The 16,357-nt window shown below is 42.7% G+C and overlaps 2 protein-coding genes across 9 annotated transcripts in view; one reads left to right on the forward strand and one right to left on the reverse strand.

Moving 5' to 3' along the window:
• Positions 1–877: 877 nt before the first annotated feature.
• mapk8a (mitogen-activated protein kinase 8a) lies at positions 878–9,737 on the forward strand. 7 transcript variants are annotated; one of them, XM_030772778.1, is made up of 12 exons: positions 911–1,032; positions 1,146–1,275; positions 1,392–1,450; positions 1,707–1,845; positions 2,692–2,857; positions 3,979–4,050; positions 5,479–5,661; positions 6,028–6,156; positions 7,389–7,408; positions 7,988–8,051; positions 8,534–8,611; positions 9,435–9,737. In XM_030772778.1, exons 1-12 carry the CDS (start codon positions 911–913, stop codon positions 9,578–9,580), a joined length of 1,308 nt encoding a protein of 435 aa, XP_030628638.1. In that variant the 3' UTR covers positions 9,581–9,737. The 7 variants fall into 7 exon arrangements, with proteins under 7 accessions (XP_030628635.1, XP_030628638.1, XP_030628639.1 ...); XM_030772779.1 differs by lacking the exons at positions 3,979–4,050; positions 7,389–7,408 and adding exons at positions 4,911–4,982; positions 9,280–9,290 and having other exon boundaries at positions 6,028–6,152; positions 9,464–9,737; XM_030772775.1 differs by lacking the exons at positions 3,979–4,050; positions 7,389–7,408 and adding an exon at positions 4,911–4,982 and having other exon boundaries at positions 878–1,032; positions 6,028–6,152.
• A 4,392-nt stretch (positions 9,738–14,129) lies between these two features.
• Positions 14,130–16,357, reverse strand: part of arhgap22a (Rho GTPase activating protein 22a) — a 23,580-nt gene continuing 21,352 nt past the window's right edge. For both annotated transcript variants that reach the window (XM_030771642.1, XM_030771643.1), the window contains 2 exons: positions 14,862–15,783; positions 14,130–14,464 (listed from right to left, as the gene is read on the reverse strand). In XM_030771642.1, the coding sequence (XP_030627502.1) occupies positions 14,242–14,464; positions 14,862–15,783 (1,145 nt within the window). In that variant the 3' untranslated portion in view covers positions 14,130–14,241. The remainder of the gene's footprint in view (positions 14,465–14,861; positions 15,784–16,357) is intronic.

Here is a 16,357-nt window from a genome sequence, read left to right on the forward strand (position 1 = left end):
GTCAACGTAATGAAAAGACAGATTACCTTCACAACCTGCTGCTCTATTTTTTACGGTTCCAGGTGTTGGCACAGGGTTTTATAAACTGCCGTTACATCTGTATCTCCACGTGTTTATATTTTCAGTATCATAAAGGCTGCATGATTTTTACTCATTAATACAGTAATGTACATATTACGTAATAATTCGAAAATAGCCCTTTTCAAAATGTAATACCCTGTTGGTTGAGCAGTTGGCGTAAGATTGGTACATTTGCTCAGTGTTTTGGCAACAGTGTACAGTAGAAATGGATCACACGCAATGTTCCTGAACATTTTGTTATGTTCGTCCTATGCCGGTTAAGGTATTCCCAAGGTCACTAGAAATTTCCGCGCAACTGCCGGATTGATGCGTGACTGCCGAGGTTATTCATCTTAACTGTATGTGTGTGAAACTGCCCAGTATAATTGGAAATGTTTCATTTTCTATAGTGGTTGATTTCAAATCTCTTTTTTTAAGAGCTTGGTGTTTAAGGTTTGAATAAATGTTACATTGTTTTATAATGTCTGGGGGGGGGGGGTTGGCATTGTCCATTACCAAAATAATTGAGCTGTTCTGTTTTTTCCCATGATTCTGCTGGATCAGATAGACAGTACTTTTCTATACAAAAACAGGAAACTTGTATGCAGGACACATTCATCATTCATCCAAAGGTGACCGTGTGTTGCAGGAAGTTGTACGACGGAGATAAATTTACAATGTCCCTCAAATTATACTTTTCAAATGTTCAAAACTGCAACAATAGCTTGGCAAAAACTATATTCTGTCTTGTGTGCACGCGTGTCTTAATATGTCCTTAATTGTTTCAGGTCCAGAGAAGGCTGCCTTTTTTTTTTTGGATGTCAAGAAAACAGTTCGCCAAGACTTCACCATGAATAAAAACAAGCGTGAAAAAGAGTTCTACAGTATAGATGTTGGTGATTCGACGTTTACAGTTTTGAAGCGCTATCAGAATTTAAGACCTATCGGCTCTGGAGCGCAAGGAATCGTGTGGTAGGTGTTTGTGAACCGAACCACATGAAAGAATTTCACAGCGGTTCTCCAACAGCTCTCAAGTGCATTGAGTCAACATACAGTAACACATGCCTGTATGTTTTTTTATCCAGTTCAGCATATGATCACCTCCTCGATCGAAATGTAGCTATTAAGAAACTTAGTCGGCCTTTCCAGAACCAGACCCATGCGAAACGAGCCTACAGGGAGTTGGTGCTGATGAAATGTGTGAACCACAAAAATGTGAGTAGTTCTGGATGGTTTATTCATTTATCTTATATTAAGTAAACATGTTTAATGGCAAGGACTGATGGTCACATTCTGCTGATTGTCTGTGTTTGTTTTTTTTGCTTTTTCAGATCATTGGCCTCTTAAATGTTTTCACGCCACAAAAAACATTAGAGGAATTTCAAGATGTGTGAGTATGCTTTGAAACAATTCTTAGATTTTATTGTTGTTTTTGTTGGATTATCTTGTTTAATATCAGTTAGCAAAAGAGAAATGTACAGGCAGTGATTGAATTGCTTTCTGTTATTCTCTCTCTCTCTCACTCTCTCTCTCCCTCTCTCTCTCTCTCTCTCTCTCTCTCTCTCTCTCTCTCTCTCTCTCTCTCTCTCTCTGTGCCTCTCTCTCTCTCGCTCTCTCTCTCTCTCTCTGTGTCCTCTTTACCACAGATACCTAGTGATGGAACTAATGGATGCCAACCTCTGCCAGGTCATTCAGATGGAGCTGGATCATGAGCGTCTGTCCTATCTGCTCTACCAGATGCTGTGTGGAATAAAGCACCTCCACGCAGCTGGTATCATTCACAGGGTCAGTGCAATTGGCTTTAAAGCCTCTTGGCTTGAACCCTGGCAGGCTTCTACACAACGCTGGCCACAAAGGGCCAAAAAGCTTAATGTTCAGTGAAGGTTTTAGAAAAAAAGCCAGGGAAGGGGGCGGGGAGAAAGTGTGATTGATTAACCCTAAACCTTTGGCTGACTGACTACTGCTGCTACGTGCGCAGTATTGCTAATGAAGAGAAGAGAGGAAAGGAAAGGTTTTCTCTAGTGTATCTGTTCTGCTTATCTCCACATTTTTTTTTTTTTTGTAGATCTGCTGCTGGAGCACAGATCGCTTTAAAACGATGCTTTAATTCTTGTTTTGAGATGATGTGACTAAATAATTCTTAGAGCCAACCTTTATACATTAAAAATGATGAACTTATTGAGTCATTAAAAGGGTTCTCCCACCTCTGCTGTGGATTAACTCACTTCAAAAGTGCCTGATGGCTGTGACGCTATCTTCAGACGGACTCTTTGATGTGTAGTTTGACTTCTTAGAAAAATAATTGGAGGCACATCTCAGCGATTAAAGCCCTTGATGCTGAACAGTATCCACAAAAGAGCCTCATAATCTTACGGTATATATATGTATGTGTGTGTATACTGTGTGTGTGTGTGTGTACATATATATAATATATATATTTATATATTTGTGTCTGTGTGTGTGTGTGTATGACGACATTTATGCATAGCAGGATTACACTTAAGCTGGCCATCCAAATACTGCCTTGTTTGAGAGTTTACTCAATAGACTATACATTGCACATACACATAGCAGTAAATCTCAAATTTGCAAAGCCCTAATTGAGGTTCCCCTCTTCCCTTTTTTTCGCAGGACCTGAAACCCAGTAACATTGTAGTAAAATCTGACTGTACCCTGAAGATCCTGGACTTTGGATTGGCCAGGACGGCGGCCACCGGCCTGCTGATGACACCATATGTGGTGACACGTTACTACAGAGCCCCTGAAGTCATCCTGGGAATGGGCTATCAGGCCAACGGTCAGTGCTGCTGACAAGCCACAGAATGCCTTGCTGGCATACCTCATGCATGCTTTACTCTAAACATCATCCTCATATTGCATGTCGTGCTTGGCTCGCACTCACGTCCCCTCCTCGCCTCTGTGGCAGCCTTTGCCTTCTCTGAGCCGGTGGCCTATTGATAAGCCGTACCGGTCACCGTTCAGTAGCGGTGAAATGATTTTTAGACGCTTGTCTTCTCTTTCAAATGATTGGATGGGCTTTTGGAAGGTACAAAAGCCGCCGTCGTTGTTTTTTTTGGACAATTAAATTATGGGTGTCGGGTCTAAGGCCCAAGGAAAGTATCAGCAATACAGTTGCAGTCTGCGGCGAGTATTTCAGCCTCATGCAACAAAGGTTTTGCAGCAGCCAATCAGCATACAGGTCACACCTATATTTGCATGTAGAAATAATATTTATAGCTTGTCAATAAGTGTTTATAACACTGTTTTGTTTGCGTTAGCAGGTATTCTGATTCATTCAGTTCATTCCAGTTCAATACAGAAAGGCCCATCATGAAACTAATTTTAGAAGGAAGATACCATGTATACAAGTGAAAGTAATTCTATATCATTACCAGGCTGGCTAGCTATCTAGGCAAGCTAATAAATGTTTAGATGCAATGGCAGCATCACTCAGTTCTGAAGAAATGAAAAGTCAAAGATGAAGGAAATCTGATTGGCTGTCAGGCTAACCAAGCGTGATTTGATTTGGAAGGAATTTGGGAAATTGCTTCACGCGTTCACAAAGTTGCACGAAATGACTTCAGACTCAGCCTGTTGTTAGCATTAAAGCTGTGTGAACATCATCTCATGTAACACCTCCTGACGCTGTGCATGGTAACACCTCTTGACATTGTGCATGGTAACACCTCCTGACGCTGTGCATGGTAACACCTCTTGACATTGTGCATGGTAACACCTCTTGACATTGTGCATGGTAACAGCTCTTGACATTGTGCATGGTTTGGTAAGTCATTTGTCAATGGCTAACAAGTCAATAATAAATCAGTGTTAACTTGCTTTAATAGTTATGAAAGTACTAACTCCTACTGACTTGCTGCTCCATTTTCTTTCTTTCCCTCTGTGCTACAAACTACGTAGTGGACATTTGGTCTGTGGGCTGCATTTTGGCAGAAATGGTTCGCCACAAAATCCTTTTCCCCGGAAGAGACTGTATCCTTGTGCCATGTCTCGGGAAAGCTGTTCGACGGTTTTTCGAGACCGAATATTTTTAGAAGACTGAAATCATATCGGAGATCCTCCTCCAGCAAATCTGTTCTCATATTGATCTGTTTTCAGGCTGCGACGGCAGAGGCTTTGCTAGAGAGAGAGAGAGAGAGAGAGAAGGAGACAGAGAAAAAATGCATTGGTTTACATATGTACGAGCTGTCTTAATGATCCTTGGGTGAACTTGGAAATCCATACGTACAACCGAGCATATTTGAGATGTCTTTGTCCGAGTCTTGGTTTTCAAGTTGGGCGGGGGGGGGGGGGGGGGGTGAGGGATGGGCCACGAGGCATATAGCACATTGCATGCTAACCAAATGATGATTAGTCATATTTTACACTGACACCATAACTCTGTCTTGCAGTCGTCGTGTTGAGTTCTTCTGGTAGTTTTCCATGAGAGGCAGCGCGTCTGGTTTGTCCCTCGCGTGAAAAGGGATGACGCCGATGAAAACTGTGAACGTTTTTTTTTTTTTTTTTTTTAGTCGAGATCTGTGTTAAAGCCACAGCGTGGTCCCCTCTTGTTCATCTGACCCAAATCTTTTGCCGCCGTTTCGTGTAGACTTGTTAAATAGCTTTGCATGAGAGAGAAAATCATTGTTTTCTTTCCTTTTTATTCATTTATGACGCTCTTTATGACGCGACACTTGCAAGCTGTTTCGCATGTTTAACGATCATCTTCGCTCTCCATTCTCACCAGATTCCATCTCCATTTTTATCTCCTGTTTTTTTGTGTTGTTGTTGTCTGTGTGTTTTAATTTCTGTCTGTTTTGCATGCTGATGTCATTCTCATTCCATTTTTTCAGTTGATGTCTGGTCTGTGGGCTGTATCATGGCTGAGATGGTGAGAGGTAGTGTGTTGTTCCCTGGCACCGATCGTATCCTTACCTCTTATTTTTACTTTTATTTTTGTCATCTTTTTGTGTGTGTGTGTGTGTGTGTGTGTGTGTTTCCATGTAAGACCACAAATCAGCCCTTTTAGCAGGCTGCATCCATTGTTTACCCTATTTGTTACCGACCTTAATGTGACAAATGCAAACAGCGTAGTTCTGATGGTCAAATGATAGTGAGAGAAAACATTTAGTGAAACTGAAGTAGCAAAGCAACCAAAGGCTCAAACATACTGACTGACTCTCAGCTGCGAGTGGGTCTGACTGGGCCCTGATTCCTTGGCGTCAAAGTTAAAATTGTGTATTTTTGGGGGAAGGTTTGAATTCCCAGTTACATTCCTTGTTCGGTCTTATTTGGCATTAACCCTTATCAGAGAGCCACATCCTCATGAGTAATCCTTACAGCTCCATCCGTTCCCTTTGAGGAATGCTGCCTAAGCTGTGTGTTCCCAGGGCTTGTTTTTCTTCACTGTATGAACTAAAGATATCGATCAGTGGAACAAAGTCATCGAGCAGTTAGGAACTCCGTCTCAGGATTTCATGAGTAAGCTTAACCAGTCTGTCCGGACCTACGTGGAGAACAGACCGCGCTACGCCGGATACAGCTTCGAGAAGCTCTTCCCCGATGTTCTCTTCCCTGCGGACTCCGAACACAACAAACTTAAAGGTAAAAAAAAAAAGAGAGAAGAAATGGCCTTTATGTCTACTACGATATTCTGTGGTTGTAATGTCTGTGTCTGCAATTCTCTTATTCAATCATAAAATGTTCTGTCTTTGATTTGGTGAATCATTTTTGACTTAAGCTTGTCATTTCTAACAGCTTTGAGTTCATTTAAAATTCTAAGTATATTCTAAAAATACGTGCTCACAGCAGACTTGAAGAGGCGGGGCCTCAGAATTACTTTCATGCTCGTCGAGTTTTTAAGTGGCTGGAATAATTGGCTGTAGAGTTGAAGTGAGCATTTTTTGACAAGGCCCCTTGAACAGAGCTGAAGCGCCATTACCTTCCTCATTGAATGACATTCTTCTGCAGCGAGCCAGGCCAGAGACCTCTTATCCAAAATGCTGGTAATAGACGCGTCCAAGCGCATCTCGGTGGACGAGGCTCTGCAGCACCCCTACATTAACGTTTGGTACGATCCAGCCGAAGTAGAAGCGGTAAGTGTTCATGCATGGGGAGAGAGAGAGAGAGAGAGAGAGAGAGAGGTGTGTGGTGTACCTGTGCCAATGCCCAGCTCATGCTGCCAGCTCTAAGCTAAATGTCAATGCGATAGATCGTTAAATTGGACTGGTAGCTTGCAGGCCATGTTACAGTGACCCATTTGCCAAGACTTGTCTAATGGATTTATTTAGTCATCCAAATGTTATGCTTACCTTTAATCGTTCCACATCGCACTGTGACCGTGTTTCCCTGCGCTTGGTAGTGGTACTAACTAAGAAAATGCTGAGGTGAAATTGTTTAAAACAGGTTTGCTAATATGAAGTAATGAAGTATTGTTGGCGTATTGAACTGTTTGAAAAAAAAACTGATTTCATGATCCTCCCTTGGTCTAGCAACAAATGTGTTCTATTGTTTAAATGCGTTCAGTGGCCAGTTTATTAGATACACACACACACACACACACACACACACACACCCCCATTCATGAAAACAGATCACTCCTGCAGATTATGATGCCACATAGCCCGTGACTAGCTATATAAAGCGGGAAGACAAGCATTGAAAGATCCAGTTACCATTCGATTGGACATCACAGCGGGGAAAATGAATGACCTCAGTAACTTAAAACACAGTGGGATCATGAGGGCCAGGGCGGCCCTGTTCCAGTATCTCAGAAATGGCCACCTTCCTGGGCTTTTTCACGCACGGCCACGTCTGGGGCTTACCGAGATCTAGTCAGCTGAACTGTGAACTGTGGTCTGGTAGGCTGAACTGTGAACTGTGGTCTGGTGAACTGAATTCCTTTGGACAGAGGTCAAAGAAGAAAGAACAAGAGTGGTTGGGGACCGTACTTGGTTCTGAATCATGTCAGTAAAAACAAGAAAAAATCCACTTGATCCCCCTCCCCCTCCAGACACTTGACGAGTGGAAAAGTATCGCCTGGTCCGATTAATCCTGGTTCCTGTTGCTGATGGCGGAGTCAGCATTTGGCAAAAGCAGGAGGAGCCTTTGGACCCGTCCCTCCCAGTGTTCACGGTACAGACTGGCGACAATGATGTGGGGAATATTTTTCCCGTCACACAGTAGGACCCTCGATACCAGTTGAGATACGTGTGAATACCACAGCATATTGGACATGCTGATGATCAGGCGCTTTCCCCCTCATGGCTAAAGTTTACCTTTGGTCACGCGGGTTACCTCCAGCTGGGTAACTCGCGCGTCCTGTGACCGAGGAACGCAGCGTATCGTAGCGGTTCCAGGAACAGGACAGCGGGTTCGCTTTACTTGAATGGCCTCCCGCACTTCACGGACTTTGACCCAGCGGAGCATCTTTGTGATAAGGGGAGTCAAGCTACTTACTGCAGGACGGACTGCGTTGCCATCCATCCCGCTGCAACCCCGTAATGCGATCAGAATCTGCGTCGACCAGCATCCCTGTGGAACAGTTCTGTTGTCTCTGTGCGGCCCTAATGAATTCAGGCTGTTGTGAAAGGAAAGAATGCTCTAACCCAGTGGTGGATAAAGTGTGTTATCTGATAATCTGGCCCCTGATTATGCATTCTGAAGATTCATGTTGAGCCCTGGGAATATTAGCATTACAGATGAAAACAACTATTAACTCTCACTTTAAATTGGTCCAATGCATGTCACTTTAGCTTTTTTCCCCCCTTTATCTCAATTGCAAGGTCTTGCCGTTTCAGTTTGTTTGGCTTTCTCTTTAGTTATTTTTTTGTGCAGTGACGAAATGACTACATTACTGAATATCTTCTGACTGTGTGTCTCTCTCTCTCTCTATCTCTCTCTCTATCTCTATCACTTCCTCTCCTTCCAGCCTCCACCTGTGATCACAGATAAGCAGCTGGATGAGAGAGAGCACACCGTGGAGGAGTGGAAAGGTAGCTAGTGATATTGGATATACATTTCTTTTATTTGCCATTGGAGTTGCTGGGTGAAACCCGATGCAAAGGAAAGTGTCAAAGGTTGAGTGTAAACATTGCTAGCTCACTGCTCACGCAGTCAAAATCCTGGTGGATGAAGTCACCTGAAAAGTGTTAATGGTGTTACCCCACCCCCCCGGCACCCCCGGCACCCCCTCCTCACCCGCCCCAAAAGCATGTTTGTGTAGCTTACAGCACAGGCTTAAATTAGAAAGATTGATATTTCTTTCAGCTCATATGATGAACGGGTACTGTGAGGATCGCACCTAGCCTGCTCCCATGACGCTCACACTCTCTCTCTCTCTCTCTCTCTCTCTCCCTCTGCCTCTCTCTCTCTCTCTCCCTTTGCCTCTCCCTCTCCCTCTCCCTCTCCCTCTCTCTCTCTCTCTCTCTCTCTCTCCCTCTCTCTCTCTCTCTCTCTGGTTTTTCTGCATCATCAGAATTGATCTATAAGGAGGTTCTGGACTGGGAGGAGAGGATGAAGAATGGGGTGATCAGAGGTCAACCTTCTCCATTAGGTTAGTTATGATGATGGTCACCCTTGCCTTCGCATGAAAAATGAACTAATACGCCTGTTCAACAACCATAAGACTGTCATGTTTGTGGACTGTGATGTTAACTTTTCATTAGCACTACATACTGTGACACTGAAATGTGGAGCTGGCTAATGAACCCAGATTAATCGAATCTAATAATTGTTATTGAGTCAAGTTAGAGCCATAAGAAATTAACAAGGGGAATTACCTCTATTACCTCTAAAGCCATTTTGTAAATTGTAAAAAAAAATTTTATGCTGATATAGGCAGAAATCTACATCGCAGTCCAAATACTGTTAACCTGATGTGAAGCAGGGTTTTCCTTTTCTCGTTTTGTACATCTCCAGAGGAGGCAAATCTAACGAGCCGTAAATATTTAGAGCCCTAAGAAATTTACAAAGGCTACACTTACTAATGTTGCCTGAATTTGTGCAGAATTTCTGCTTATGCAGCTTACCCGTGGTTTTCCCTCCCTTACTCATTACATTTCCAGCGGCGGGCGAATCTAGTGAGTTTTCTTTCGCCGTAATTAAACAAGGCTTTGAGCTCTCTGGCACAGTAGTGTTAAAACACAGCCATAGGTCAGCATTTGTGAGAGTGTGCTCCTCTGATTGGACAGGATTAACACCGTAGCCAGCTCTCTCCTCCAGTCAGAGGCAGTGTGTTGAGGATTCTTGCTGGACAGGTTTAGAAGGTAGCATAACACAGTAGCTGAAGATTAATGGACGTGACGCGCCCAACGCGCTACTAGTCAGAGCATCCAGGTACAGTCATGCCTGACGAATGTGTGTGTTTCTCAGAACAGGTGCCGCAGTGATCAACGGCTCTCCCCAGCCCTCTTCCTCCTCCTCCATCAACGACGTGTCCTCCATGTCTACTGACCCCACCATGGCCTCTGACACGGACAGTAGCCTGGAGGCCTCGGCCGGCCCCCTGGGCTGCTGCAGATGACTATCAACCTCCCCTGGAACAACCCTGTGTGTCACGTGGTATCAGATTTAGGCCAATCTGTTTGTTTGTTTGTTTGTTTTTTTGAAGCTACTTTTTTTTGGTGAATTCCCATTTGAATGCTGATTGACATGCTGTAAATAATTGTGGCTTATGTTTATCTCTGTGGAGCACATTTGTTTTGTTTTTTTTTGTTTTGTTTTGTTTTGTTTTTTGTTTTCATCAGCATATCTACTGAAGGAATGTCAGAGTTTTGAGCATACTTGTTCTACACACAATTTTTTTTTTCATTTTCATTTTTTTTTTTTTTTTTAAGGTATGGCTACAGCATATTGTCTTTGTTGTAGAAGGATTTGAAGATGATCTGTAAAGATGAAATGTTTAATATATTTTTTTAAAAAAAAATATTGTGTTTTCTTTTTGAGTGAAACATTTTTGGAAGCTTTCGAATTGATTTCAGATATTTTAACACGTCCCCGTATTTGACTGTTATAACGTGTGTAACGTCTCATCGTTTGAAATAAGAAGCGAAAATGTCTCGTCTGTGCGTAGTGTAGAGAACCCACCTCGCCACGCTGGATGTCTGATTTACTCCTCACACAGATTCGCCTCCTGCCTTTTAGACTTTTACTTCACTACAAATGTCTGAAGAACTCTTTGTTTACAAATGTTAGCATTTAATTTCAGCGAAATAATCACATTGTGTAAAACGTTTTTTATTTCCTAGATTGTTTCAATTTTTTTAGGCTTTGTATGTTCCCCATCAGTTAATTTTAGTATTTAATTATTTTTGCTGCTAGTTCTTTTTATTGTTTGTTTTGTTTTGTTTTGTTTTTTCAATTAATTTATGGTGCCAGATGTGTATGTGTTTGAGAAAATATTGTTTTCTAGTTGGTAGTGGAGTTTGAATCAATTTCAGACTTTTAAAGACAAAACTATTTTTGAGATGTTACCCCCCCCCCCCCCCGTCCTGATTTGATGATGTACAGACTTGCCAGTCTCCGTGATTAATTTTGTATTTCTGTTCAAATGGAATGTAAAGACATGCAGGCCTTTGGGTTCGAAACGTTGAATGAATACATACTCATTGGATGCTTCATATTCCCTGAAGAACAGATGTTTGTGTTTTATCTGCAGAGAGGGTTTAAATTGACTACGCTCCCTTTAGTTATGATTGATTTTAACTTTTTGCATGGTTCAGTTTTATGATATGCCAATATGGTAAGCTAATCATTAACTTATTTTTATACTGCAGCAAAACAAACCAAAATTGTTAAAGATTTGATTTCCAGAATCCTTTAAGAATGTTTTGTCTGTGTATGTATTTGTGTACGCGTGCGTGTGTGTGTGCGTGTGGGTGTGTGTGTGTGTGCGCGTGTGGGTGTGTGCGTGTGGGTGTGCGTGTTTGTTGTTTTTTTGTGTTTTGTCTTTGAGATGAAGAAGGGAGAAGCTTGTGACGGTGTGTGTGTGACATACTGTATGTAAATGTGTACACTGTAAGGTCCAGACTGGTTTTGAAGAGACTGACAGAGGGGTGGAGTTGTGTGTGATATACTGTATGTAAATGTGTACACTGTAAGGTCCAGACTGGTTTTGAAGAGACTGACAGAGGGGTGGAGTTGTGTGTGACATACTGTATGTAAATGTGTACACTGTAAGGTCCAGACTGGTTTTGAAGAGACTGACAGAGGGGTGGAGTTGTGTGTGACATACTGTATGTAAATGTGTACACTGTAAGGTCCAGACTGGTTTTGAAGAGACTGACAGAGGGGTGGAGTTGTGTGTGACATACTGTATGTAAATGTGTACACTGTAAGGTCCAGACTGGTTTTGAAGAGACTGACAGAGGGGTGGAGTTGTGTGTGACATACTGTATGTAAATGTGTACACTGTAAGGTCCAGACTGGTTTTGAAGAGACTGACAGAGGGGTGGAGTTGTGTGGTTCGGGCGTTTGACGGAAGCAGAATTGGACTGTGGGACTTACAGAAAGACGTTGGGAGCTGTGCTGGAGCTGCGTTTCAGTATGTGAGATGGGGCCGTAAAGTGAACGTGTATTTCAGACTGATAATTAACGACATGTATCACCAACCTGATCTACCGGTCTGGGTTTTTTTTTTTTGCCGCATCTGTAAAACGATTTCTACACAATGACCTGGCTTAAACTGAAATTTGGAATGATCCCTAAAGAAGTGGGTTTTTTTTTTTAATTTTTTTTTTTTGCTTTCTTTGGTTTGTTTTACTGTCATTTATGAATTTGAATTTTGCCAGATTCTGTTGAAGTGCTCTTAATACTTCATTTTGCCAGTGATTTTGATTCTGGTCTGACCTATAGATTTTATTTTTCACAGCGTATTTAGTGGAGTACAGAGTTCTGCTAAAGTAGAGTCAGAGAAACTACCTCACACTAAATTCTTGTTCTTTTTTTCTATTTTATCCTGTTTTTTTTTTTTTTCCCTCTCATTCTTTCTCCTTTTTTTTCTGGATACTCTCAGAAGCCCTTTTTAGGAATGTTAGAACAAATGTGAATGCGTGTAGCCTTTTTTTGTTGTTGTTGTTGTTGTTATTTATTTATTTGGGGGAAAACAGTAACATTGTCAGTGTTAGCTTGGTTAGGGTTGTTTCCGCTGTATGTATGTATGTATGTATGTATGTATGTATGGAATACATGTGTGTATGCATCAGTAAGAAGTGAGTGTTTTTTCTGTCCTCTTTGCTTTGTCTTTAACTTGCAGTACCCTCCTCATAATTGTACAAACAGTGACCGGTGACGTTAATCATGTCAAATGTCTGTTTTCTGGTGGGTGGCAAAAACAAAAAAAAATGGTACAGTCCATTTTTCATTTTCTAAATGAAGCTGAATTTCCGAGATCGATTCCTTTAACAAAACATTGTATTTCTTTCTCTTTTTTTTTGGTTCTAAACTTCAGCTCACTGCAGTGGGGGGAAAAATTAGCGAGTGACCAGATAACTTTCAAATCAGTAGAAAAATGTAAACAAAGAAATAGACACGTTTAGGTTACCACGGAGTCGGTTTTCTAATCTTCCCAGGAAACATGGGCACGCAGTCATCTGGTTTAAGTTACGGCGGTCACGGCAGATCAGAGACACTCGCCATTAGAACGCACTGGAATCCAGACGTGTTCTCCTTTTAAGCAACTGCAAATAAAAGCCTGAGGATGATTTTGTTTGTCCCTCAGTTTACATTACACTCGCGAAGCATTTTACTGAACCATTAGCGCGTTTCCATCGCGTGGTCCCGGGTCGGGTCTCGTGCTAAAAGAAGCCAAATCAAAGATAGGTGAAGATAGTCCAAAAGATTTATTACGTCACTTTTACTTGCAGTCATTTTTTTTTTTTCATTTTTAATTCCAAATGGATCATAATACAACATGAGACACTTTATCCATTTTTAGAGAGCTCTAATTTGGCACTAAAATAACCGATAATAAATGAACAGGAGAAAAAAAAATTCAATGGAAGGACATTTAATGCACACACACATAATGGGGTGTGCCACCTCATCTCACCGTTCAAGTATACAATATCATTCCTACACTGACCGTCTGCCACAAATGAAGACACTCATTTTCCGTAGTGTGTTTTGGAAAAAAAACACCACCTGAGATACAGTATAATATATATATATATATTATGACAGGCATGTGCAAAATCATTCTGGGAGGGAAGATGTATACTTTGAATTGAGTTCTTACTCCATCATTCATTAAGTCACCGAGGAAATCTCACCTTGGCTTCTCTCACCTCGTGGTTCAGGCCTTAATGAATTAGTAGTCTATTAAAATGTTCATCCAAACACCCGCATAACTGAAGACCGACCCTCCAGGAATGACTTTGGCTGCTCCTGTAATAACGTATCGATAAATAAGCTGTACTCTCTGCTCCCCCAGAATTCGAACACTATTCTTCGGCTACTCCTACCTCACAAGCGTTAAATTACTGTACAAATCAAAGCCGTGTGGTTAGCTACATCATTGTCAAATCCTGAAAACCAAAAGGCTTCTCACATCAGACTTTAAAACAAGCCCTCCCAAATGTCCTTGCCTTTAAAGTACGCCTGTCTTTACAGAGTTGATGTATGCGAGAGTTCGTAACACTAAGCTGAAAATAAGAGCTGTTCTTTTTTTTTTATTAAAAGCTGGATCAAAGTGCAGGGTTTGGACAGAAGTAACATGGTCTGTGGTGCTTCCGCTGAGTTCATTCAAGCCATAACAAGTCAAACCCGCAAAGAAACCGCATTCACAAAGTGAGGTGAGCATGACTGGTGATTTAGGGTCGTGACAGAGTCCGTGTGCCTCTGCTGGGCATGGGTGGGGTTCTCTGCCTGCTGTGAAGGCACTGTCTTGGCTACGACCTGTCCTGCTAAAAGGGTTTCATGAGAAAAAACATTACCTCTGCATACACTGTGGTCAGGATACTCATGCTTTGGTATATTATTTGTGTATATGTGAAGCCATAGGAGGATAAACTCAAGACTTGGACCAAAAAAAAAAAAAAGAAGAGAAAAAAAAATTGTACAAGATGAACAGTCGATCAAGTTGCTGTAACAAAACAGCGCAAAATTATCTCCGAATACCCATGATACATGAGCAGAGAGATTTAAAAAAATACTATCTACAATCTAGTCACGACAAATGGCTCCCGGTCAGATTTTATTTGTCCTTGTTCCCAGTGTCAGATCTCCGAGCGTGGAGAAGAACTCTTCCATCTCGTTCTGCAGGAGCCGGTTCCGGTTCTCCGCGTCCTCCCTGGCCCGATCCGAGTTTCGGAGTTTGATTTCCAGCATCCGGTACTTTTTCCTCTCTTGGTCCAGTTCTTCCTCTAATCTCTGTACCTGGTTTTGTAGAGCTTTGCTCATCTCCTCCAACCTACGACAAACAGGTCAATCGACAGAGTTTCAGTTGAACCTGTTGACTTATTTGTTATGTATCATTTCATTTTCAAGGGATTAATTATCAAAGTTGCTTATTTTTACCCAACACACCCAGGTGCACATTTTTAAAGGGATTGGTTTATTACTAGAGTTGTCAGACATGATTAGTGGTTAATGATGATAAATCGCACTCTGGAGTAGCACTTTGAATACTCACTGTTGTTCAAAGTGCAATACTGAATGTGATTCTTACATAGTCAACGTTATTTTCTTTCAAAAGAGCTTGATCATTTTTATTTTCGTATTCCTCGCTAATACTGTGTTTCAGGTCATATTAAATGTGAATATCACAGAGTGAACGTTGCGCTCTTCGCAAGTGTCGGATTTCTTACTTTCGTATTCGGGATTCATAGGAAATCTTTTGTTTCTTCAGCTCGTCTTTAAGTTCTGCGAGTTGGCTGCCGACGGCCTGGGAGCTCTCCTCCTCAGGGTCTCCCCTCACGCCGTCCGGGTCGTCCGCGTTCCCGTTCTCGCTGCATCCCACGCTGCTCACGCACAACTCCAACGCCTCGCTGCTCCGCGTCAGGTCCGACCCCTTCTCCTCTCCCCCCTGCTCCTCCTGCTCCCCCTGCTCCTGGGCCGGGCCCGTCTCCGACCACTCGCCTTTCCCTAGATTCAGTCCCGCGGGCTCCTCGCTCCCCGCCGTCTCGGCCACGGAGATCTCGCAGGAGGAGGTGGACCAGGCCGTGCTGGCCACGCTGGGCACGCTCAGGCTGGAGGAGGTGACGTTGTCGTAGGTGGAGAGGCGGTGCGACAGCGGCGAGTCCTTGCCCATCCGTTCCCCCGACGACGTCCGCCGGTGGCTCCTGAGGGAGGAGAGCCCGTTCATCAGCCAGTTTCCCGTGCTGGGCAAACTGGACACGTCCACGGAGGAACCCCCGATCTTCGCCGGCTGAGCCCGTGCCCCCCCACCCTTGAACGTGCACTTCCACGAGGGCAAAGCCTTGGCCTGTTTACTGGGACTGACTGCCGCCCCTGCTTTCCCTTGCGGCACCAGTTTAGTGGAGGCAGCGGCACTGGAGTTGGTGTCCAGAGAGGTGGCACTGCCGCCCGGGCTCTCCGTGGGGTTGAGGCCCTGGGCTGGGGCAGCGCAGCGCTGGATCTCCTCCTCAGAGATCCACTCCACCATGGCGTTGCGTTGGCCCTGGGGCCGACTCTTCAGGGTCTCTGTGCGGACGTTACCACCCTCATTTACATACAGTCTCTCGTGTTCGCTGATCAATACAGTCATGAGGTGTTGCACCTGCGAGGTTCCTGAAGGAGAGGAAAAAAATAATCGTGAAGACTTTCCTGCTTTTCCACTGTCTTCATCATTACTGTATCATAATCCTCAGGACCAACTGGACTGCACCATGTGTTTCTGGTCTTCTTCAGGCACAACAGACTCAACTTGTAAAATAACGATCGGGATTGTAGTGTGTTAGTGCTGCACAATATCAACAACAACAACAACAACAACAATAATAATAATAATAATAAATCATCATCATCACCATTTAAACTAGTATAGCATAATTGATAACGTCACAATGTTTTCACATGTACAAAAACTAAGGACAGGTAAAACAGCAAATGACACACAATGACGACAGATAATTAATCAAATTAAGATGTAAATAACTATCAGATCGTTAAGACACTATTACATAAATAATGCTATTAAAAACACAAGAGAAATCAAGCCATAAAATGTTTTGGGGTTGAGAAACACATATCTGAGAGGCAAATCTATATATGTAATTAAAGGCCATAAACTGAATCATACAGTGAGACTGAAAGAAGACAAGGAGTACCAAGTGACTATACCAATGTTAAATGAACTCAAAGA

The sequence above is a fragment of the Chanos chanos genome, chromosome 4 (genome assembly GCF_902362185.1).
Source record: "Chanos chanos chromosome 4, fChaCha1.1, whole genome shotgun sequence".
Classification (NCBI taxonomy): domain Eukaryota; kingdom Metazoa; phylum Chordata; class Actinopteri; order Gonorynchiformes; family Chanidae; genus Chanos; species Chanos chanos.

Coding starts and splice junctions, on each gene's coding strand:
- mapk8a (XM_030772778.1), top strand. CDS start 911: ATGAATAAAAACAAGCGTGAAAAAGAGTTCTACAGTATAGATGTTGGT. Junction 1,033..1,145: donor GGAGCGCAAGGAATCGTGTG/GTAGGTGTTTGT, acceptor TTTTTTATCCAG/TTCAGCATATGATCACCTCC. Junction 1,451..1,706: donor TTAGAGGAATTTCAAGATGT/GTGAGTATGCTT, acceptor TCTTTACCACAG/ATACCTAGTGATGGAACTAA.